Source organism: Geotrypetes seraphini, chromosome 5 (assembly GCF_902459505.1).
Source record: "Geotrypetes seraphini chromosome 5, aGeoSer1.1, whole genome shotgun sequence".
Classification (NCBI taxonomy): domain Eukaryota; kingdom Metazoa; phylum Chordata; class Amphibia; order Gymnophiona; family Dermophiidae; genus Geotrypetes; species Geotrypetes seraphini.
In genome coordinates, this window is record NC_047088.1 from 75,631,390 (window position 1) to 75,657,335 (window position 25,946).

At 42.4% G+C, this 25,946-nt stretch overlaps 1 protein-coding gene across 6 annotated transcripts in view; it reads right to left on the bottom strand.

The window, feature by feature from the left end:
* Positions 1-25,946, bottom strand: part of DIAPH2 (diaphanous related formin 2) — a 1,499,255-nt gene that overhangs the window by 957,242 nt on the left and 516,067 nt on the right. For all 6 annotated transcript variants that reach the window (XM_033944799.1, XM_033944798.1, XM_033944797.1 and 3 more), the window contains 2 exons: positions 17,209-17,325; positions 1,729-1,847 (listed from right to left, as the gene is read on the bottom strand). In XM_033944799.1, coding sequence (XP_033800690.1) covers positions 1,729-1,847; positions 17,209-17,325 — 236 coding nt within the window. The remainder of the gene's footprint in view (positions 1-1,728; positions 1,848-17,208; positions 17,326-25,946) is intronic.

Consider the following 25,946-nt stretch of genomic DNA (forward strand, 5'->3'; position numbering starts at 1 on the left):
CCATGGCCAGCTGGAAAGGTGGAATGAGGGGGTGTCTCTGGATAGCAGACTGGGCCTTGGTTCATTTTCTCTTTTCATTTTAATTCCAGATGTTGAGAGCACCCAGCTTGTAAATTCCTACATAAGTGCAACAAAGGGACACATCAGGCCTTGACTGCGGTAGCCTTGGATGATGGCAAAGAGGACTGGCAGGCAGAGGGTTGTTTTCTCCTGACTGTGTGCAACACCAAGACTCCTCTTCCCACTAGGCTTTCTCTGCTTCAGGACTAGATTAGGGGTTTTATTTTGGGGTTTTTTAAAATCATTTATATTCTGCATATCCTACAATTCTATGAGGATTACAAATTATTCAGGTACTCAAGCATTTTTCCCTAATTGTCCCGGCGGGCTCCCACTCTATCTAATGTAATTGGGACAATGGGGATTAAAGAGCAGTGCAATATTTGAACCCACAACATCAGGGTGCCAAGGCTGTAGCTCTAACCACTGCTCGCAATTATGGGACAGTTTTTCCCTTGGTTTTATTATTCGTTATTCAGAGAATCCGTTATTGCATAGGAGTCTCAAAGCCCCATCAGTGGTAGCTCATTCAGCTGTGGTTTGGGAAAAATTACAAAAAGAATTGCACCTTGGGGCCTTTTCCAGATCCACTACTGGATAATTTTATAATGCCCCACAGGGTGTTGTGCACTTTTAACTCTAAGCTAAGTGGGAGTTATACTACTGCATTGTTGCCAGTAGGAGTAGTGCTTCAGGCAAAACATTTTTCCTCTCTAGCTTTGATTCTTGGTCGTTTAGGAGGTAACAATTTATGCAGAGTAAAGTGTGTGGAATTAGACAAATTAAAAAGGACTTCATTTTTAGCTGCTTGATATTCCCCTTTGACATGACTGTATAGTCTCATAGCATTCCTCAGATGGTTGCAGCAGTGGATAGACTGAGAAAGAGGGTTAATGCAGAGGTATCTCACTTTGTCTCTTTGTTTTGAGGAATGAGATGTTCACCACTGAATATCCTGGCCTTTATCACCTAGATTATGTATATCTTTCAGGCACTGGGCTGGATATAGTTTTGAGACAATTGGTTTGATGGCCGAGTGGTTATAGTTATTCCAACGGAGAAGCAGTGACTAATTCAAGGCTTTCACTTTGAGAATAATATGGTGTTTACTCATAGGCACTACTGCCACGAGTGGGTGCTAGATCCTGTAACATCATGGGCTCCTTTTACAAAGGTGCACTAAGCGTTTTAGCGCATGCACCAGATTAGCGCATGCTAGCCAAAAATCTACCGCCTGCTCAAAAGGAGAAGGTAGCGGCTATCGCACGCTATTCCGCGCGTTAAGGCCCTAGCGTGGCTTTATAAAAGGAGCCCCATGAGTCACCCAGATCTTGATATTATAAAGAGGGAATATGTTTATTAAATGAAAGCTAGTTAGTTACCAACTAGCTGTGTTGGGGAGGGGGGAAAAAACACTCCGGGATATTGTAACTATGGGGAATGTTCATCAGAAGTGTTGAAACTATAATGTTTGCTATTGGTGTCGGATGCAATAAAGCTACAGCCAAATATGTATACCAAATATCTGTTATATGAAGTTATTTGGGTTGTGTGCTGGGAATGTCAATGTTAAATCTGTTAGCACATGCTAAGCTTTAGTAAAAGGGCCCCTAAATTAACCAAAATAAATAAATCATAATAATAATACATTGTATTATGATTACATACCTATCAGATGTGTAAAATCTACATCTAATCGTCCTCTGTACTTGAAGTCTGGATCCATACCACTGCAATGCAGAACTATTTGTGCAATACATTCTTCAATTATCTTGTAATACTGAGGTCTGGGTATGAAAATAGGACACATATATACACATATAATTAAAATTGCTCTATCTTATGAAATCTGCACAGAAAATAAAAGATGGCACACCATCCTTTTTTAATTAGGAAAATATACTAATGATATAATCAGCTTTAGACCAAATAAAAGTTGATTATCTGGGTATCTACTTAATAGCGGACAACCAAAGTAACTAAAGCAATGTAAATATAACTATACTTATTGATTTTAGTATAAAACACAACAATGGTTCAACAGCAATTTTCAAAAACAGAAAAATATATACCATATGTATATCAAAAAGCGTGCTCAGAAAAAGAAATTGTGCCCCCGGTTTAAATACAAAAGGCAACCACCTTTTAAACAACTGCACATTACCAGGAATGAAAGGTTGAGAAAACACCAGGTAAGTTTACTTTATTTCATAATCTGAAGCTACAAACTTCCAGTTCAACTATATCCTGATGATTTGCTGCTGCAGAATTCCTGTCAAAGGTGGTTGCAAACAAAATCCAATGCCCTTTATAAAATCACAAAACAGCAAAATACAAATAGCACCAAAGGGTTCCACAAGAGAAATGAAACAGAAAAACAACAAAAATTGTGGAACAAGATTGGATGTACCAGTTGTAATTTAATAAGTGTCCAAAAAAACATAAAAACAATCCACAAAGGATATATACAGTCACAAGTGACCCACAGTAAAAACCAAATGATATATAAAATTACAAGTGACCTGAAAAAGGCTGTGTTTCAACAAAATTACAAATGCCTTCCTCAGGGGTCTTAATGGGTCCTTGGCTGTCTTATATATACCGTGTTTCCGCGAAAATAAAACACTGTCTTATATTAATTTTGGGTCTTATTTTCAGGGTAGGTCTTATATACCACTTATTTACCACTATACCACTTATTACCACTAGTCCAGGATATTACCACTAGCCTAGACAAAATTCTAAAACCTAATGATCATTTTCCCATGTTTCTCATCCATGTAGGCACAAACGACACTGCTAGGAATGCCACAGAGAACATCCCCAGAGATTTTGAAGTGCTGGGAAAGAAGTTGAAGCAGATAGGAGCACAGGTGGTCTTTTCATCAATTCTTCCAGTAAGAAACAAAGGCAGAGCTAGAGAAGAGCGTATTCAACGGACTAACGAATGGCTCCGAGAATGGTGCATAGAAATGAACTTTGGATTCCTAAACCACGGCGAGACGCTCCAGGGACTACAAGGACCAGACGGACTCCACCTAACCAGAAAAGGTAGAAACGTATTTGGACATCGATTGGCCCGCCTACTCCATAGGGCTTTAAACTAGGTAAGTTGGGGGAGGGTACATACTTATATCATAGAGCAGTAAGAAACCACCCTGAGGAAGCAAGTCGCACTCACACTACCAAGTCTAAGGTAAGTACCAATGATATCCACAATAATTCAGGGAGAAATATCACTGATAATTTAGGAGCCACACTAGCTCGTAAAGGAATCTCTTCACAGATATGGAGGGCTATGTATGTTAATGCACACAGCTTGGGCAATAAAATTCTAGCATTAGAGACTGAGATAACAAACGCCGATCTTGACGTGATAGCGATATCCGAAACCTGGTTCACGGAATCGCATGGGTGGGATATGGTTATACCAGGGTACAACTTACTTCGTTGCGACCGAGAGGATAAATTGGGAGGAGGAGTAGCGCTATACACTAAGGAAAGCATCAAAACCACCAGAATCACAGATGTTAGATACACCGGGGAATCCCTCTGGGTGAACCTGGCCAGAGGGAATGAAAAATGCCTATACCTTGGGGTGATATATAGACCTCCCAGGCAACAGGAGGACAAAGACATGGAATTAATCGAGGACATAGAGAACATCACACTGCACGGGGACACAGTAATGCTAGGAGACTTCAACATGCCAGATGCAGATTGGAACACACTCTCCGCGACTACGGGTAGCAGCAAAAGAATATTAACCTCCATAAAGGGTGCACGTCTCAAGCAATTGGTATTGGAGCCCACCAGGGACCAGGCGTTACTAGACCTAGTTCTCACCAACGGAGATAGCATCACGGAAGTCTCAGTAGGAGACACACTGGCCTCCAGCGACCATAATATGGTATGGCTCAACCTCAAGAAAGGTTTCCCTAAGACAAACACAGCAACAAGGGTTCTCAACTTTAGAGGCACAGACTTCAACCGCATGGGAGATTTTGTCCATCAGGAGCTACATAAACAAGCAATATCTGACAATGTGGAGGATATGTGGTCGTCTCTGAAGTCCATCCTACACGAAGCAACAGACCGATACATAAAGACAGTAAGTAAACGCAGGAGAAACAAAAGACCCCAATGGTTCAGTAAAGAAATTTCAGACCTAGTTAAACAGAAAAAAAGACGCATTTATCACCTACAAACATTTAGGCAGAGAGGGGGCGAAAGAGGACTATCTAGACAGATCTAAAGCTGTCAAAACAGCAGTCAGAGAAGCCAAACTCCGAATGGAGGAAGAGCTAGCACGGAAAATTAAGAAAGGGGATAAATCTTTCTTCAGCTATATTAGTGACAGGAAAAGAAACAAAGATGGGATAGTACGCCTGAAGCAATCGGACGGTAACTTTGCGGAATCAGATTCTGAGAAGGCAGAACTACTAAACAAATACTTCTGTTCAGTGTTCACCCGCGAAGCGCCGGGAGCTGGTCCACAGCTGCAGACGGGAGATAACCAGAAAGACCCGTTTCAAGATTTTGAATTTACGCCCAGTAGCGTCTATGACGAACTATCAAGACTCAAGGTAAACAAAGCCATGGGACCGGATAACCTACACCCCAGAATGCTCAGGGAGTTAAGGGAAGTCCTGGCAGAACCATTATCTGTTCTTTTCAATCTTTCCCTAAGCACAGGAAGGGTCCCCTTGGACTGGAAAACCGCCAACGTTATCCCACTCCACAAAAAGGGCTGCAGGACAGAGACAGCAAACTACAGACCAGTGAGTCTCACGTCTATAGTGTGTAAACTCATGAAAACACTGATCAAACAGAATCTTGACACAATCCTAGACGAAGAAAAACTGTGTGATCCACACCAACACGGGTTCACCCAGGGCAGATCCTGCCAATCTAATCTGATTAGCTTTTTTGACTGGGTTACTAGACAACTGGACGCCGGAGAGTCACTGGACGTGGTATATTTGGACTTCAGTAAAGCATTTGATAGCGTCCCTCATCGAAGATTACTGAACAAGCTGAAATCGATAGGATTAGGAGACACTCTAACTACATGGGTTGGGGATTGGCTGAGCGGTAGACTTCAGAAGGTGGTGGTGAACGGTACCCCATCCGAAGCATCGGACGTGATCAGTGGAGTGCCGCAGGGCTCGGTCCTGGGCCCGATTCTATTTAACTTATTCATAAGAGATATGACGCAAGGACTTAGAGGAAGGGTATCACTGTTCGCCGACGACGCCAAACTTTGCAACATAGTAGGCAAAAGCTTATTACCTGATAATATGACACACGACCTACTGTTGCTGGAACAATGGTCAACTACTTGGCAGCTAGGCTTCAATGCTAAAAAATGCAAGATAATGCATCTGGGTAAGAGAAACCCGCGTAGAACTTATGTACTAAATGGTGAGACCTTGGTTAGGACCACAGCGGAACGCGACCTAGGGGTGATCATTAGTGAGGACATGAAGGTTGCCAATCAAGTGGAGAAGGCTTCCTCCAGGGCAAGACAAATGATGGGGTGTATCCGCAGAGGTTTCGTCAGCAGGAGACCTGAAGTTATGATGCCGTTGTACAGAGCCATGGTGAGGCCTCACTTGGAGTACTGTGTTCAGTTTTGGAGACCACACTACCGAAAGGACGTGCTGAGGATCGAGTCGGTTCAGCGAACGGCCACCAGGATGGTCTTGGGGCTCAAGGATCTCACGTATGAAGAAAGATTAAAAAAATTGCAGCTGTACTCACTTGAGGAAAGAAGAGAACGGGGAGATATGATTGAAACATATAAGTACATCACGGGACACATTGAGTCAGAAGATGATATCTTCTGGCTCATGGGACCCTCGACCACCAGAGGGCATCCGCTGAAAATCAGGGGAGGGAAGTTTCATGGCGACTCCAGGAAGTACTTCTTCACCGAAAGAGTAGTGGATCATTGGAACAGACTCCCACTCCAGGTGATAAAGGCCAGCAGCGTGACGGATTTTAAGAGAAAATGGGATACTCACGTGGGATCTTTAAGGGAGTAAATTCAGGGGAGGGGATACTTGGAATGGGCAGACTTGGTGGGCTATAGCCCTTTTCTGCTGCTTTTTTCTATGTTTCTATGTTTCTATTTTTTTCATGTACAATGATCATCTCTCCCTTCCTCTCCTTTACCCCAATTCTTCCTCTTTCCTTTCTCTCCCCCACATGTGCAGCATCTTTCCTCCCCTCTCACTCATCCCCTTGTACAGTATCTTTCTATCCCTCTATCCCACCCCCCTGTGCAGCAGAACCCTTGCAGCTTCTATCCCTCCCATCCCTTGTGCAGCAGAAACCTTGAAGCTTCTATCCCTCCCATCTCCCCGTGCATCTTTCCTCCTATACCCCCCTCCCCCTCCCGCTGACCCTTTCATCTCTCCCTCCCATCCAAACCCCGACCACGACACAGAAATAACTACACTGATGATGTCATCAGCAACACGGCACACAGAACACTCAGGCGTGAGAAGGCCACGAAGCAGCCTGTACTGCCAACGCTGCTAATTGTTACCAGGTATTTTGGTCTCGTGGTCGGGGTTCGGATGGGAGGGAGAGATGGAAGGGTCATCGGGGAGAAGTGTTGCTGCCAGTAACTAGGACTTATTTTTTGGGGTAAGGCTTATATTAAGACCTACCCCGAGTATCATGCTAGGGCTTATTTTCGGAGTAGGTCTTATTTTCAGGGAAACACAGTTTAAAAACAATATAAAAGTCACAAAAATCCAAGTAGTTAAAAGGCTGTGATCAGGCAGCACACACACTGTTGGATGGTATCAACAGTACAAGTTTGTGTGTGTGTGCTGACTGATTGCAGCCTTTTAACTACTCACACAATCAAGGTTCATCTTGACGGGATTTCTTTGCGTGTGGCCATGGCATAATTTTGCACATGTCTCAATGTCAATTCAGATGGAAGGTGAAACATCCTTATGAAAAAAATCTAGCTTTTTAAACAAGACTTTGATTGTAGGGATTTAGCATATTTAAAAACTATTAGAACCTATTGATTTCTCTTTAAGCTCTCCAAAGAAAAGAAAAAAATACACCACACACATTTTTTTCTCCTTTATGTTTAAGCCTCACAACATGAATTAGCTTTTACAATTTAATTATCATTACAATCATCTTAACAAATCACACTTAAAATAACACAATGTGAATTTGTATAGCATTCTTTAAGCACAGGCATGCATCAAAGTTTGTGGAGAATAGGTTAGAGATGATACATTGATTAAAGTCAGTAATAAACATTTCTGTATGATTAATTGGTATTTCATGATAAACACTTTTGAGAAAAGCATTTAAACCTTGTCGACTGAGGCCGGAAATTTTGAAATGATCCATTAGTGTTAAATTTTATATTATATTTTTCCTCTCCTAGTGTAATAACATCAAATAACTTGTGTACCCGCTTGTAACCCGTTAAGCTTGAATTTAGAAAAGATAAGTAATTATGGGGTCCTTAAAGAGAAATACAATTTGCAGATAGCATGCTTTAACCATAAGTGCAAAACTAATGTAGCTACAAGTGAGGAGCGTTGCCAGCATGTTAGTTGCTACTCTAGTTGCAATTAACATGGAGGCAACTAACCCCCCAATTCCATAAAGTGCACCTAAAGTTAGGTGCCTACATTGGCGTGTCTAGCCAATGCAGGTACCTAACTTAACTAATAGGCTAAATAAGCACCAATGCCTCTTAATTGGCAACACTCAATGCCTCTTGATTGGCACTAATTGGATAAACCCCCTTTTCACTATTTCACCCTCATTCTTCCTCTGTCATTATTCTTTAAATCCTTATTATTAAATGTTAACATGTTGTATTTGTTCTTTGTTTACTCTGTAAACGGCTTAGAACTGTAAGGCTTGTACGGTATAAAAATAAAGATTTATGTTATGTTATGTAAATTAAGTTAGGCACCTTAGTAGGCATGATTCTACAACAATTAGGCGCCCAGTTCAAAGTGGATAATCAAAAGTGGGCGTAGTTAGGGGTTGGATCAGAGGCGTGTTCTTGAGTTAGGCCTCTGTTTTGAGTTAGGAATCATCGGGCGCCTAATTTAGCCACAGGCATTTAGGCCAAGAAAATCCTGGCATAAATAGAATATGTCTAAATGTTAGAACGCTTAGGGCTGCCTAAATATGCTTAAGCAGTGTTAAGCGTGGTTCTATAAAGGGTGCCTAACTTTTATAGAATTGTGCTTAGTGCCACACTAATCAACACCAATTATTTTAGGTAACAAATAGCATTGGGCTCTAAAGGCCTGATTCTCCAAAGTGCGTCCCGATTTTAGGCAGCTGTAGGCGTCCTACAGCTGTCTAATCAGCCAATCGGGATGCACTTTTTTTAAAAAAAAATGCTCCCCAGGCAGGCCTGAAGGCGCCTCCAGGAGCCTAGGGAGACCCGCAAGACACCTAAGCTCACCTAAGGGCCTTAGGCGGGCCTTAGCCGAACCTAGGCGGCCCCACGCGTCTCCCTAGTAGAGGAAGAAACGCTTAAAATGTAGGCCAGCAAAATGCTGGTCTACATTGTAAGTAGACGCGGCCGCTAAACTTATTGCGGCAAGGGATCTCTCTGCCGCTATAAGTATAGCGGGCCGCGGCCTGTCCGATCGCTGGCAGGAGGGTACCCAAACCCTCCTGCCAGAAGATGCCCCCCCCCCGACACTACTGACCGCCCCCCCCCCCGACACTACCAACCGCCCCCCCCCCGACATTACCGATCTCCCTCCCACCCCGACACTACCGATCGCTGGCAGGAGGGTGCCCAATCCCTCCTTCCCGAAGACGCACCCTCCCCCCCGACAATATTGATTGCTGGCAGGAGGGTGCCCAATCCCTCCTGCCCGAAGACGCACCCTCCCCCCTGGCGCTAACAACCCCCAAACCTCCACCCCACCAAACTAACCTTTTCTTAAGGCCAGATGGGTCTTGCCCGTCCAGCCGGCAGGCACGCCTCGTCGAAATGAAGCGGGCCCGCCCCTTCCCGGCCCATCCCGAGGAAGCCTAAGGCCTGATTGGCCCAGGCTCTAGAAGCCTGGACCAATCAGGCCTTAGGCATAGCGGGTCCGCCCATCCCCACTTAATCTAAGACCCAGGGACAAGCAGTGTGGAATATATATCATTGGTGGATCATCATAAATATTTCTTCCACCTCTTCATATCAAGCTGGGGTTGATGAAGAACCTAGTAAAGGCCATGGGTAGAGCAAACTCACTAGATTTTACATTACATTACATTACATTTGTGATTTCTATTCAGCCTGTGCCTTGCGGTTCTAAGCAGATTACAATTAAAAGAGATCAGGACATTACCGAGTACTAGTACTAGGGGAAAGTAGCCTTGAAAAACACTTGGGTGTGCTGGTGGATACAACAATGAAGTCAACGGCACAATGTGCAGCAGCCTCAAAGAAAGCAAACAGAATGTTGGGTATTATTAAGAAGGGTATAACAACCAGAACGAAGGAAGTCATCATGCCGCTGTATCGTGCAATGGTGCGCCCGCATCTGGAGTACTGTGTCCAATATTGGTCACCGTACCTAAAGAAGGAAATGGGGATACTTGAGAGGGTTCAGAGAAGAGCAACAAGAATGATAAAAGGTATGGAAAACCTTTCATACGCAGACAGGTTGGAAAGGCTGGTGCTCTTCTCCCTGGAGAAGCGGAGACTCAGAGGAGACATGATAGAGACATACAAGATCATGAAAGGCATAGAGAAGGTGGAGAGGGACAGATTCTTCAGCCTATTGGGAACCACAAGAACAAGGGGGCACTTGGAGAAATTGAAAGGGGACAGGTTCAGAACCAATGCTAGGAAATTATTTTTCACTCAGAGGGTGGTAGACATCTGGAATACGCTTCCAGAGATTGTGATAGGACAGAGTACATTACGGGGTTTCAAAGAGGGATTGGATAAATTCCTGAAGGATTCGGGGATTGAGGGATACAGATAGGGGTAGAGATAGGACTATGAAAGGTTAATAGATAGAATGAAAAAGGGGAATGAAGGGTATTCAGACAAAGGATCACTTTACAGATCATGGGCCGCCGTGGGAGCTGGGCGCGATGGACCTTTGGTCTGACCCAGCGGAGGCAACTTCTTATGTTCTTAGGTTCTTATGACAATCCAGACACAATACACAAAAATAAATCATGCTCTAAGCATTTTTGAAGAAATATTGGTTGCTAAGTGATACAGTCTAGTATAATTATGTTATGCTGTGTGCTTATTTGACTTTAGACTGAAGATACTGCAACATTTCTTTAAGTTGATGCTGCAATTCTTAAAACCCTTCATGCTAAAATGCCATAAACTAACATTACTCCAAAAACAAAATTGGCATTGGAAATTTATTTAACCTTATCGTAAATACAATTTTTAAACCATTAACTTAAAGTCTTCAGATTGTACCAACCGCCAGCCAATTTATTCTTAGGCTTATTTTCCTTATTGGCTTGTATCTCATAATCAGACTTGTTCTTAAAAAAGCCTTCAGGCGAAACATGTTGAACCCATAGGTTCTACCCGAAGTCCAAGCATTTAGCTAATAAAAGCATGGCTAAAGCTAAGTAAAAAAAAAAATTAATTCATAAATTATATATAAAAAAAACTTTTTTGGAATTGATTTTCACAATGAAATATACACATGAATTGCACAGAGCACTTTAGAAAAATATAATTTTATGGCTGATGATAAGATACAAGCCAATAAGAAAAATAAGCCTAAGAATAAATTGGCTGGTAGTTGGCACAATCTGAAGACTTTAAGTTAATGGTTTACAAATTGTATTTATGATAAACTAACATTAGTCATAACTTAAAAAGTAAAAAACTAATTACAGATCTGAAATCAGCATGAAAAACAGTTATAGAGAAATGTGCTGTCATATGATTCTGAAAAAAAAATATTTTTTGTTGTCTTGTGTAATTAATTCTGCAAAATTTGGGGGTTTGATTTGGTGTGCTACATTCATACCCTCTATGTATTATATTATGAAAATCCTTTCCAATAAGTTCCAAAGGAACCTCCGTAGCCTTCCATATTTTAAAAGGGTAGGCAAGCTTCTAAAATACTGTATTGCCCATCATCCCTGTGTACCAAAAGCCAACGTGGTCAGTAAGACTCCTCTGAACCCTTAAGAACATAAGACGCCAAAAGGGATTACGAGGAAAAGATAGCGCAAGAGGCAAAAAACTTCAAGCCCTTTTTTAGATACGTAAAAGGAAAAAAAACCTGTAAAGGAGGCAGTGGGCCCACTCGACGACAAAGGAATAAAAGGATGTATCAAAGAAGACAAACAGATTGCAGACAGGTTAAATTCCTTCTTTGCGTCTCTCTTTACTAAAGAAGACACCACATCAATACCCAAAATGGTGAAAATATTCAAGGGAGCAACTGAGGAGAACCTCATTACAGTGAGTGTGGATTTGGATCAGATATACTATCAGATTGACAAACTGAAAAGTGACAAATCCCCTGGACCAGACGGATTCCACCCGAGAGTATTAAAGGAGCTAAAGGTAGAAATTGGAGAACTACTGCAAACCCTGGCTAACATGTTGATTAAAAACGGACAGATACCAGATGACTGGAAGATAGTAAACGTCATCCCGATATTCAAAAAAGGATCAAGGGGAAAACCGGGCAACTATAGACCTGTGAGTCTTACATCGGTCCCTGGAAGATGGTTGAAGCACTAATTAAGGATAGCATAGTCCAACACCTGGATACCCATGACCTGATGAGAGTAAGTCAACATGGCTTCAGGAAGGGGAAGTCCTGTTTGACGAATCTACTTCAATTCTTTGAGATGGTGAACAAACATATCGATAGTGGAGAACCGGTGGATATAATATACTTGGACTTCCAGAAAGCGTTCAACAAAGTTCCACACGAAAGACTTCTCAGAAAATTACAAAGCCACAGAATAGAAGGGGATATACTTAGATGGATAAGCAAATGGCTGGAGAACAGAATGCAGAGGATGTGCATAAACGGGAAGTTATCGGACTGGGAAAAAGTAACTAGCGGCGTGCCACGGGGCTCGGTTCTTGGGCCCATCTTATCTAATATTTTTATAAATGACCTGGAAGAAGAAACGACCAGTAAAATCATCAAATTTGCAGATGACACCAAGCTAAGTCGGGCAATCAGGTCACAAAAGGACAGCGAAGAGCTCCAGAGAGATTTGAACCAACTAGAAAGATGGGCAGAAAACTGGCAGATGAAGTTTAATATAGAGAAATGCAAAGTGATGCACCTGGGCAGAAAAAACAAGGAGCACAAATATAAAATGTTAGGTGTAAAATTGGAAAAGTGCGAGCAAGAAAAGGACCTGGGGATACTAATAGACAGGACCCTGAAACCGTCGGCTCAATGTGCAGCGGTGGCTAAGAAGGCAAAGAGGATGTTGGGCATAATAAAGAAGGGAATCACAAGTAGATCAGAGGATGTCATAATGCCGCTCTATAGAGCAATTGTCAGACCACACTTGGAATACTGTGTCCAACATGGTCTCCCTACTTAAAGAAGGATATAGCAATACTGGAGAGGGTGCAGAGGAGAGCGATGAATCTAGTTAAAAATATGGAGAACTTGAGCTACAATGAATGCCTCGGAAAACTGGGATTGTTCACCCTCGAGAAGAGAAGAATGCGCGGGGATCTGATAGAGACTTTTAAAATACTAAAACGAATCGACAAAATAGAGCAAGAAACAAAGTTATTCACGTTGTCAAATGTGACTTGGACAAGAGGTCATGGACTGAAACTGAAGGGAGACAAGACCAGGACAAATGTCAGAAAATACTATTTCACACAGCGAGTGGTGAATGCCTGGAACGCAATCCCGGAAGAGGTTGTGGTGGAAACTACCATTCTAGGATTTAAGGGCAAGTTGGACGCACATCTTCTTGCAAGACACATTGAGGGATACGAGTGATCAAGGTCCTCGTCGGGGAACACCTAGCTGAGCCTCCGTGGGTGCGGACCACCGGACTAGATGGACCCATGGTCTGATCCGGTGTGGGCATTTCTTATGTTCTTAGGACTTGCCATACTGTGACAGACCAAAAGTCCATCAGGCCCAGTATCCCAGGTCCCAAGTACCTAGCTAGATCCCAAGAAGCAAAACAGATTCACCCATATCCTACCATCTCTCTCAAAAAAAATCCTAAATCACCTGAAGCCCTGACTCCCATGGTTAGGAAACCACACCCTACATCCCATTTAACACACTTACTTGGAAAAAGCTTGGATTTTAGTGGGAGAAATACAATGGCATAGTAAGGCATAATAAGGGGGGTAGAAGGGGTAGACCACCCCATTGCCATCTTGGTGGGAGCACCAGCACCTTTCCACCCTACCCCTGCCATGTGCGTGCTTTCCCTTCCTCACCATACCTCTAACTCTACGCTAGCATAAGCAAACTGCTGCTTGCACCAGCCTCGGCTCTCCCTCTGAAGTCACTTTCTGGTTGGGGGACCAAGAAGTGATATTAGAGGGAGAGCCAAGGCCAGTGCAGGCAGCTTTGAGATGCTGTTTGCAGCAGCGAAGATAAAGAGGCACCAGGGGGGAGGAGGGGGGGGGAAGGTGTGCACGTGACAGAGGGGTAGACAAGAGAGCAGGGCATCTCCTACCTTCACTATGCCACTGATCCCAACTTAAGTCTGTTCCACTGGCCCTATTATCTCCAACTGATCCTAACTGCTACTTTGCCTTAACAACTAATTTATGGTCATGTTGTTTTCTTATATTGATTTTTCTTTACTAAATTATTCTGGTTTCCAGTCAAAGGGGCCCTTTTACGAAGCTGTGGTAACGTTAACATATGCTTACCATAAGATAAAAGGCACAATGAGAATGGGTTACTGGGCTTGATGGACCTTTGGCCTGACCCGTAAGGCTGTTCTTATGTTCTTATGTTCACTATTACGCGGTACACTTAGGTGTCTCACAGTAATTTTGTGTTTGACATGTGCTACCCATGCACTAAAAAAACCAGAACATTTATTTATTTAAACGTTTTCTTACCTTATACCTAAGCTTATACAAAAATTTATTTACCATATTTTTCGCTCCATAAGACGCACTTTTTTTCCATCCAAAAGTAGGTGGAAATCTCTGTACGTCTTATGAAGTGAAGGTGCAAAAATTGAATCCCCCACACAGCTGCGAAACACCCCCCGTGCACCAGCTTTTTAAACACCGCCCGCTGCTCCACCCTTACAATTGCAAACACCTCCCCCCTGCGGCCATACCACCTTTCAGCCGCACCACCTTTTTAAACACCATCTTGCTACCGCCCCGGTACAATTGCAAAACACCCCCCGCACCGCAGCCGCTGCACAAAACACCCCCCACCCCCGCCGCCGCTGTCATCACCACTGTACCTTTTTCAAGCCTGGTGGTCCAGCGTATATCCCTCCCTCAATGGCTCTATTATTTCCTGGCAGTAGGCACACGAGTCAGGAGCGCAGTGGTCATGCCCAAGCTTTACATGCTCCCACTTGGGCCCGCGCTGCTTTCTGAATGGCTGGCAGCAGTTATCGTGGGACTCGGGAGAACTGCTGGCAGCCATTCAGAAAAGGCGGGATTAAGGAAAGTTTGCGCCTGACCTCCGCACTCCTGACTCGTGCACCCGCTACCCGGAAACAGTATGAAGCTGTCGAGGGAGGGAAGAATTTAAAAAGGTACGGGTTGTTGTTTTTTTTTTTAAAGGTACAAGGGGGTATGATAAAAACGGTACAAGGGGGGTTATGATTAAAGGTACAAGAGGGGTATGATTAAAAATGTACAATGGGGGTTATGATTAAAAAGGTACAAAGGGGGCTATGATAAAAAAGGTACAAAGGGGGGTATGATTAAATGCTACAAGGGGGGCTATGATTAAAGGTACAAGAGGGGTATGATTAAAAATGTACAACGGGGGTTATGATTAAAAAGGTACAAGGGGGGGTATGATTAAAAAGGTACAAGGGGGGTATGATTAAAGGTATGGGGGATGATTAAAAAAGGTACTGATGGTATGTGGGGGGATAATTTAAGGTACTGGGGCATGTGGGTGGAAGGGATGATTTAAGGAACTAGGGGGGTACGTGGGGGGTATGGGGGCCTACCTGCCTACCTGTCACTAGGCCACTAGGCCTGCCTGCTCTGTGCCCTGTTTCTGCCCTCCTTGTGCCTTGTCCAGGCCAACCACTAGACCACCAGAGGGGGGACAGGGTGCAGAACCTGGCAAGGAGTATGGAGTTGGGTGCAGAGCCTGGCAGGGAGAATTTGGTTCAGAATGTTTTTTTCTTGTTTTCCTCTTCTAAATCTAGGGTGCGTCTTATGGTCAGGTGTGTCTTATGGTAGTTTCTTTTTTTAATTATATGGTTTAAATCCTTAGTTGGGCATTTGATTATACAGTAACTAAATGAATTTTTTTCTTTTTTCTTTCTTTACACTTGTACTATAATTTTTGGTGTTCCTTTCCTTTTTAAGTGATGTACACTGCACTGATGTTGTAACAAAGAGTGGTATATAAATACAAATAAACATTAAGATAAACAATCATATAAGCACATAAGCACATAAGCAATGCCTCTGCCGGGTCAGACCTGAGGTCCATCGTGCCCAGCAGTCCGCTCACGCGGCGGCCCAACAGGTCCAGAACCTGCGTAATAATCCTCTATCTATACCCCTCTATCCCCTTTTCCAAGAGGAAATTGTCCAATCCTTTCTTAAACCCCAGTACCGTACTCTGCCCTATTACTTCCTCTGGAAGCGCATTCCAGGTGTCCACCACCCGCTGAGTAAAGAAAAACTTCCTAGCATTTGTTTTGAATCTATCCCCTTCTAATTTTTCCGAATGCCCTCTTGTTCTTTTATGTTTTGAAAGTTTGAAGAATCTGTCTCTCTCCACTTTCTCTATGCCCTTCATGATCTTGTAGGTCTCTATCATGTCTCCTCTGAGTCTCCGCTTTTCCAGGGAGAAGAGCTCCAGCTTCTCCAATCTTTCAGTGTATGAAAGGTTTTCCATGCCCTTAATCATTCGTGTCGCTCTCCTCTGGACCCTCTCAAGTATTGCCATATCCTTCTTAAGATGCGGTGACCAATACTGAACACAGTACTCCAGGTGTGGGCGCACCATTGCCCGATATAACGGCAGGATGACTTCTTTCGTTCTGGTCGTAATACCATTTTTAATAATACCCAACATTCTGTTCGCCTTCTTCGCGGCTGCTGCGCATTGCGCCGTTGACTTCATTGTTGTATCCACCAGTACACCCAAATCTCTTTCAAGGTTACTTCCCTCTAATACTAATCCCCCCATTTGGTAGCCGAACATCGGGTTCTTTCTCCCTATATGCATGACCTTGCATTTCCCTACATTGAATTTCATCTGCCATTTATTTGCCCACTCCTCCAGTTTGCTTAGGTCTCTTTGTAGGGCCTCACACTCTTCCGTAGTTCTGACCCTTCTACAGAGTTTAGTGTCATCCGCAAATTTTATAACTTCACATTTCGTCCCCGTTTCCAGGTCATTAATAAATACATTGAACAGCAGCGGTCCAAGTACAGACCCCTGCGGAACTCCACTCGTGACTTTTCTCCAGCCCGAGTAGTGACCCTTCACTCCAACCCTCTGTCTCCTGCCTGCCAACCAGGATATATATATATATCGTCATACAATAATATTTATACACCAATATCCATACAACAATATCTATACAACATACAATAATATCTATCTCCATCCAATTAAATTCATTCATTTAAACACCTCCCCATCCAAAAATGTTACTATTTTCTTTTAACGCTGGGGGCAGGTCTGAGGGTGGAGAGTAGGTGTGCCCAGCACTAATTGGTTAGCACATATACATCACTGCAAGCTACCCAATTAGTGAGTGGTTAGCACAGGAGCTCTTACCGCCTAGAAAATAGGTGTAAAGCCTGATATGCTATTGGCCATTAATAGACAAAATGGGGCCATTTTACTGCTGCACTACAAGAGGCCTCAGCGTGTGGGAAAGCCCTGTGCTGGGGACAGCTCTGACCATATATTAGAAAGAGAAGATTGAGAAAATAGAAATGAAACCACTACTTGTGGCAGTTCTTACCTGATATAATAATCATTCCTGATGAGCAGAAGGTGTTGTAAAATGGACAGGAAATAATTTTCTGAAGAAGTATCTTTCATCATGTTATATAACAAATGATATACTTCATTCATATCGGTGCAAAATGAGTCAAGGAAACATCAAAGAGAAACATGCAGCCCAGTACAGCAAATATATACTGTAATTATCAGTAACATTGTGATCTCAGAAGACAGTAAAATATTGGATCCTTAATGAGTAGCACAAACAAATTTCTACAGCTTTCTGGAACACTCTACTGAGCATACGCAAGAATTTCCTGCATTAGTGTTGCCATTTGGGAACACTTCTCCATCAATACTAGTATTAAAAGAAGCCCACTCTCAGGGAAGGTATGTACATTTTGGGAGAATTGATATAATAAGCAACAGAAAATGACATTCATGTGAAACTTACCACATGCTAATGAACATTTTATCGTAAACACATTTAGGGTGGTGCTCACAAATAGGAACCCTTCGCTTAAGTTTGTCTTTAACAAAAACAGGGAAATGGAAAATCAGAAAATGCCAACAGGCAAACTTGTTTTCAGTGATATCACTGAATCAATGATTTTGTCATTTTTTTTTTTTTTTTTAAATGAAGACAACCTGTAAAACAGGTCCTGGGGACGACAGAGTTAGATTTTTAAACTCAAAGAGATACTATAGGACAGATAGATTTTGTCTATCACTACATCCAGAAACCCTCTCCAAAATGAGTGTGTGAACATAAGTCAGATTGACAGATTTCCTTCATGAGGAGTGATCTTAGGTGGGCTACTGACACCGCCATGGCATTGACATGCTCCTTCAGAATTAGCCTTGCCTATATATGCTTGGTTAAGGCAGTACTATGTATAATTGGATCACACGAAACAATAAATGTGGGTTGCATCTTCTAATTATTTTAGTGTGTTCCAAGTAGAAGGCTAAGGCTCTTTTACAATCCAGCTTCTGCAAGGCATGTGTACTTAAATAGATAAGTGGCCTGGAAAAAATGTTGGCTTTCCCTCTGATGTCACTTCTGGGTCCTGTGCCTGGTAAGCGACGTCAGAGGGAGAACCAATGTTGAAACGGGCAGCAAGTTTGTGATGCTGCTTGCACCAGAAAAGTTAAAGAGGTACAGAGTAAGGGAAGTGGTGCACATGTGGCGGCGGGGGAGAGGGGGGGGGGCAAGGGGGCGGGGAGGGGACCCTACCACCCCCGCTAGGCCACTGGAAGAGGCATAGGCAGATCACTCATATTCCAAGAATTTGCATGCAGTGTTACAGACTGTGCCAGATATGCGTTGACTGTAATTTAAATGTGATGATTTACACCAGGTTTCAGTTGGTGGAACTCCTTATGTCCAAAATTATGGATCCCAGCATTGCATGTTGTTCTGTAAACAGCATCCAATTTGGAGTGTCATTTATAGAATAGTGTTAGTTCTAAAACATGTGGGCACAATAGTGGGAAAGGCCCATGCCTTCCCCATGGCAATGCCCCCTCCTTTGCAATTATATGCTATGCAAGTTGCATGCTAAGATTATGTTACAGTATGTATAAATCTGTAGCTTTCATGCACATGCTATTATTCTAGAATCTGAGGGGTCCTTTTATCAAGGCGCGGTAGGGGTTTAACGCATAGAATACCACACGTTAAACTGCCTGCCGCGTTAGTCGCTAATGCCTCCATTGACGAGGCGTTAGTTTTTTGGCTTGCCGTGGGGGTTAGCGCGTGATTAAATGTCCAACGCGCTAACCCCGCTAGCGCACCTTGATAAAAGGAGCCCTGAGTGTGCAAATGGCACATTCATATGGGTATGTTATAGAATTAGGGGTATATGTACGTATAGTGGGTTTACTCAGTAGGTATATACATATATCTAGGCGGCTCATCCAAGTGGTCAGGTATTTGACAAAGACCCTGTGACAATTACAGGAAGATAAAAATCCCTAAAACACAGCACATCGGTTCATGAGGAGCTAATTAAACATCTTTTAAAACAAGAATCCATTTATAACAAAATGTGCTAATAAGTATGCAGTAGATTTACCTTCTCTTCTGACAGAAGATTTTAGTGTAATTAACTCATGGCTTTTATACTCATAAGAACTACTGTTAATGTTTTATTTTGTTTGTTTTAGTTGCAGAACATTTAATCCTCTGTTTTGGCAATGTTATATCATTATATCCCTAATGGGATCAGATAGTAGGCCATTAAAAATCCCTCCTTACTTTTTCCCATTATATACATTTTCAATCTCAGGCAAAGGGCCAAGCAGATCTATCCTCACAGCTCAGAACCTGCACTTTGATCCCATCAAAAGGGGCTAACAAAGATACTCCCGTTATTTGATCCAATGAGACACAAGAGCTTGAGAATATAAACATGATCACTGGGAATTTGTTTAAATTTGTTCACTAAGAAGGATGGATTAAGACAGACACATTTTGACATCTCTCCTATGGGGTCAGGGAGACACGGAAGCCAATTTATAGCTAGAGTTACCAGAATGCTTTTGATTTTCCCATCTTTTTGTCCATAACAAAGGCCCTCCTTTACAAAGCCGCACTAGCGTTCTTAGCGCCATTCACGGCAGTAAGAACTCTGATGCTCATAGGAATTATATGAGCATCAGAGTTCTTACCGCAACAGCCGGTGCTAAAAAACACTAGCACGGCTTTGTAAAGGTGGAGGAAAGCTTTGTAGTTTGTGGAACACTTTCATTTGTTTGATATGAAAGGCAGTAGAAGTACTAACAAGCATAAAGAAATGTAAACATGACATACATTAATGTGTGTTATTAATAAACAAGTGTTTAAGCCCGTTACATTAACGGCTGCTAGAGTAGATGTGTCTTGTCTGTCTTTCTTTCTCTCTCTCTCTCTCTCTCCTTTTCCGCTGTCTACACTCAGGCCAGACCATTGTCCTTTTCTGTTCCCTCCCTCTTTCCTTCCTATGTCCTTAGTGCCCCCAGTGCCTCCTTCCTATGTCTTTAGTGCCCCTTCCCATGTCCTTAGTGCCCCCAGTGTCTCCAAGTCCTTAGTGCCCCTTCCCATATCCTTAGTGCCCCAGTGTCTGTGTCTCCTTCCTATGTTCTTAGTGCCCCTTCCCATGTCCTTAGTGTCCCCAGTTCCCCTTCTCATGTCCTTAGTGCCCCCAGTGCTCCTTCCTATGTCCCCCCCTCACTGCCTTCCAGCCTTTGTCCCACCCCCTTCCCCAGAAGATAGTCAGCCTACCTCCCTCCCTATCTGCCACGCTAAAGCCAGCCTGCCTGCCTCCCTCCCTCCAGCGCCGAAGCCTGCCCCCCCCGGGTACTGGCCCCCGCAGCTGCTACCTACTGTCTGACCTACCGCCGCTGCCCCCCCCAGTCCACCTCCGCTGCTGCCCACTGCAACTAAAGCAAAGGAAAAAGGGTCCACCGCACACAAACCACTGCAGGCTCCAGCTGAACGCGTCAAACACTGCCACGGAGCTACAGATCACGGAGGTAGGGATCACGAAGTTGTAAGTGCGCGCTTAGGTTTTTTTTTTATGATTCAAATGGTTTTATTGATGCAAACATCATCAAATACAACAAATACAACATCAAGGCACTGATTACAACAATAATGCATCAAATATAATAAAATAATATACATAATAAAATAAACATATTCCACTTTCAATAAACCCCCACTTTATCTATATGTGACTATGTGATAGATACATCCCATTGCACACAAACAAAACACTTGCAGGATAATAATATGTGTTTACACATTATAAATAGGTAAAGCACATTATCATCATCACCGTTAATGCGCATTAACCTTTTTAATGACATTCAATATGTTTTCTATTAATTTCCTACTCTGAAGATTAGTGCATGAACCCCTCCTTTTACAAAACTGCGCTAGCATTTTTAGTGCTGAGGTCACAGTGGTAACAGCTCTGATACTCACAGAATTCCTATGAACGTTGGAACTGTTACTGCCGTGGACAATGCTAAACACTGCAATTTTGTAAAATGGGTGAGGATAATAAAGATATCTCAAAAACCTAAATACACACAACTTTAAATGAACCTGAACACAAAAGATGCATGAAATATTAATTGAAAAGGTAGGCTAGAAATACCTTTAAAAAAAAAATGTTATGTTAGCATGTCTGTTTTAACATTTGCACATTTTACATGCACTAATAGGTAATGAGATATTTTGCTCTCATATATTCTGCACTAGCCTTATTGAAACACACAAACCCTGCTAATTCATGCTAACGCTTATGCTACTCTTTACATGTAAGTACATAAGCACTGCTGTACCGGGACATATTTGAGGTTCATAAATTCCAGTATTCTGTTTCCAACAGTAGCCAATCCAGATCATAAGTACCTGACTGGATCCCAAAAGACTAAAGGCCCGTTTTATTAAGTCATGGTAGAGCGTTTTAGCACAGATCGGCAAGGTAAATGCTCCAATGCTCATTCAATCCCTTTGAGTGTCAGAACATTAGCCCCGTCGGTCCATGCTAAAATGCTCTACCGTGGCTTTCAAGAAACACCTAAAAACACATCTGTTCATGAAATACTTAGAAAACCAACCTATTCAATCTTAGTCCTCAACAAACGATCGCAAGAACTATCAATCACTAAGTCTGCACTTTGTTTATTCATTCAATCTGTAACATTTCTAATCATTGTAAACCGCATAGAACTTCACGGTCCTGCGGTATATAAACTGTTACTATTATTATTTATAAAAGGGGGCCTAAAATAGAATTCAAGCTGCTTATTAAAAAAATAAGCAGTGGATTTTCTCCACATCCACCTTAATAATGATTCTTGGACTTCCAAATATGTATCCACATCTCTTTTATTACTGCTCTGCTTACTACTTTACTATATTCTCTGGCAACAAATTATAAAGCTTAAATATATGCTGAAAGAAGAAATATTTTATCTAGTTTGTTCGATATGTGTTACTTAGGGCTCCTTTTACTAAGGTGCGCTAGCGTTTTTAGCGTGTGCACGCTAGCCGAAAAATTACCGCCTGCTTAAAAGGAGGCGGTAGCAGCTACCGCGTGGGGCACTTTAGCGCGCACTAAAGCCCCTAGCGTGCTTTTGAAAAAGGAGCCCTTAGTAATTTTATTGTGTGCCACCTAGTCTTTTTACTTTTGGAATGAGTAAACAAGTGATTCACATCTATCCTTTCTACTATACGTATGGCTTGGAGAAACATCCCTTTACTCTGCTATCACGAAAAGCCACTTACAACCAATACGTACTTGTGCTTGGCATAAGAGATTAATTTAATGCTCTTAGAGGACAGTAAAGAGAAATAATTACATATTACATTAAGGATCACATGTTTGGCATTACCTATTAATTATTTAGTTAAAATAAACTAGTGAAAAAGATGCTATTAATTAGAATGTTTCTGTGCAGGATTTGCTTGCATTTTTTTCATTATAATTAATTCTATGTCAGAACGGTGCCTGGTGTTTGTTTAAGATTCATGGCTATTAGAATGTTCATAGTAGCGAACACGAACAGTATGTTTCTCAGTCATCAAGAGCAATGCTTTCAAGACTAGATGCCAGAACACTGGGGTAGGAATGCGGCATTCTTTATTATCAAAGATGTCAACTGACAGGAAAAATATCCCATGGTACAGAAATTTAGAACATTATGAGTCCATTTTGAAACATTTCACTTTTTCAACCCAGTCAGAGAGATAAGGCCATCATTAAAAAAAAAAAAAAATTGTCAAGTGATGGTCACATCACATCAATTATGCAATATCAATTAAAAAAGGCAATAGTTTATAATTACCTTTCTTTCAGTTAAACTCAATTGAGCCTTCTGTAAAATATCCAAGTGGGGGTAGTTATGTCTTTACTATGATTTATGGGACAGACTAAAAGCAATCATTCCTGTCTATTCCTAACACAATGGCTCATATTGAAATTAAGAGCCAAAAATAAATTGTAAATACCACTGCATTAAGATACCAAAGGGCAATCTATATATATATAAAATTGGAGGTATGTATGTGTGTATGTATGTATGTATGTGTATGTGTATGTGCCGCGATCACGCAAAAACGGCTTGACCGATTTGAACGAAACTTGGTATGCAGATCCCTCACTACCTGGGATGATATGTTCTGGGGGTCTCGCGGCCCACCTGCACACGTGGGCGGAGCTACAAACATAAAATCAGATTTCACCCATTCATGTCAATGGAAAAAATGTAAAAAGCTGCCATTCTCACATTAATTCAAAAACGGCTTAACCGATTTGAACGAAACTTGGTATGCAGATCTCTCACTACCTGGGGTGATATGTTCTGGGGGTATCGCGGCCCACCTGCACACGTGGGCGGCGCTACAAACATAGAATCAGATTTCACCCATTCATGTCAATGGAAAAAATGTAAAAAGCTGCCATTCTCACAGTAATTCAAAAACGGCTTGACCGATTTGAACGAATCTTGATATGCAGATCCCTCACTACCTGGGGTGATATGTTCTGGGGGTCTCGCGGCCCACACCTCTATGTTGCTTGCTCAAGGGTGGGTTCACCCAAGAATTTATATGTTCTTGCTCCTGGAGGTGAAACTAAAAATGTTGTTTATAATCAAGTTTTGCGTTAGTTGTATTGTATTCATTTTGTCAAATATTTCACATTATAATTTGAATATATGTATGTGTGTGTGTGTGTGTATGTATGTTCCAGCATAACTCTTCAATGCATGGACAGATTTCAACCAAACTTGACATACACATTACTTACTATCTGAGGACAAACACTGTGGGGGTGGGAAGGGGGGATATGTAAAAATGATTGAAAATGACAGATTTTAGTATCTACCCCATAGTGTTTTCGGGCTCACAGATGAATACTCAGCATAACTCTGAAATGCATGGAGAGATTTCAACCAAACTTGGTACACATATGACTTACTATCTGGGGAAAAATATTGTGCAGGTGGGACGGGGTAAAATACTGTGGGGGTGGGAAGGGGTGATATGTTAAAATTATCAAAAGCGACACATATTAATGTCCAACCTATAGTTTTCGGGCTCGCAGAGATGAATACCGACACTCCCGATGCCGTTTAAGTCTAATTCAGCCCCATAGAGAGGGACATTCCTTTGGGACATGTGGAGGGTAGGGGGTTGGGACATGGGGGTGGGGCATATGGGACATGTGGGGGGGGTAATGTGGGGGGGTGGGACATGTGGGACATAGTGGGGTGGGACATGTAGGGGGTTGGACATTTTAGGATAAATAAATATCCGGGCAACGCCGGGTAATCAGCTAGTATATTTATAAACAGTTGAGCTGATATTCAAATTGAGCTATATATTCACAATGAATATAACTTGTCTTTCCATTTATTTAAAAAGAATGTATGGATAATATTGTGCTGTTTAAATCACCAAGGGGTGCATGTACTATACCATACCATACCATACCGTTTCTTTTATACCGCAAATTTCAACTGTGATTCAGTGCGGTTTACAATAAAATTGAGATTTACAATAAGATTTACAACAAGATAGATATGGTTTACAATAAGATGGATGACAATAGGATGTGGTGGGTTCCTGACAAGAGTCTTACTGAGGGCATGAACACTGGTCAAGGTAACATAGACAGGTTAGGGCTGTAGTTATGTGTTTGAGGAGAAGAGTCTTTAGCCACTTCCTGAAGATATAGTATGATCGTATTTGTCGTAGATGAAGTGGGAGGTTGTTCCAAGTCTTGGGTCCTTGGTACTTGAATGTGGATTCATGTAGTTTCTTATAAATGACCCGTGCAGGATTGGGTGGGAGGTGGTGGGGGTGGTGTTAGTTTGAAACGTTGCTGTGGTCTGGCGGTCAGAAAAGAGCGTGCAATTGTGATTTCTGAACTCAGTACTGTGGAGATGTCGCCGTATATTGCCTTGTGTACCATGCAAGCTATCTTGTATTGTTTCCTCTTTCGTATTGGGAGCTGGTGCAGATTTTTCAGGAGAGGGGAGATGCTGTTGAATTTGCTTCTTCGGAAAATTAATCTGGCTGCTGTGTTTTGGAATGGTGGCAGGAGGAACTGTGCATCCTTCCTTCTGCGGACAGTGTTGGATGGTTTGGGGTGGCAGCAGGAGGGAGTGGGCATCCCTCCTGCCAGCCGACTTGTGGTAGGATTTGGGGGTTCCCTGCCATGGCCACTCAGCTGATCGCGGAAGGGAGGTTTTCTTGCCGTGGTCAGCTTAGCGGCTGCATCTATTTGAAATGTAGGCTAACATTTTAATGACCTACATTTCAGAAGCCTATCAAGGCCCGAGGGAGATGCCTAGGGCCGCTTAAGTTCGCCCAAGGCCACTTCTGGTAGATTTTGCATATGGCACCTAAAAAATCAGCACTGGAAAAAAAATGCTCAGCACTATTCTATGAACAGAGCTTAGAGTTAGGCACGGTTTATAGAATAGTACTTACACCCAAGAATAGCACCTAACTTTAGGTGCATCTTTTTTGCACCATGTAAAACGTGGTGCAAATTGTCATGCCTGAATTAGGTGCAGATGCCCCTCTTAATCTACAATTATACATGTAAATTCTAGGAACACCCTGATCCATCCATGACCCTCCCTATTCTGTGCCCCCTTTTTGACACCTAAATTTACATGTGTAACTTTTCATTACATCCAATGAGCGCTAATCATTCCTGATCAGAATGCCAGTTATCAGCGCTACTTCTTTAA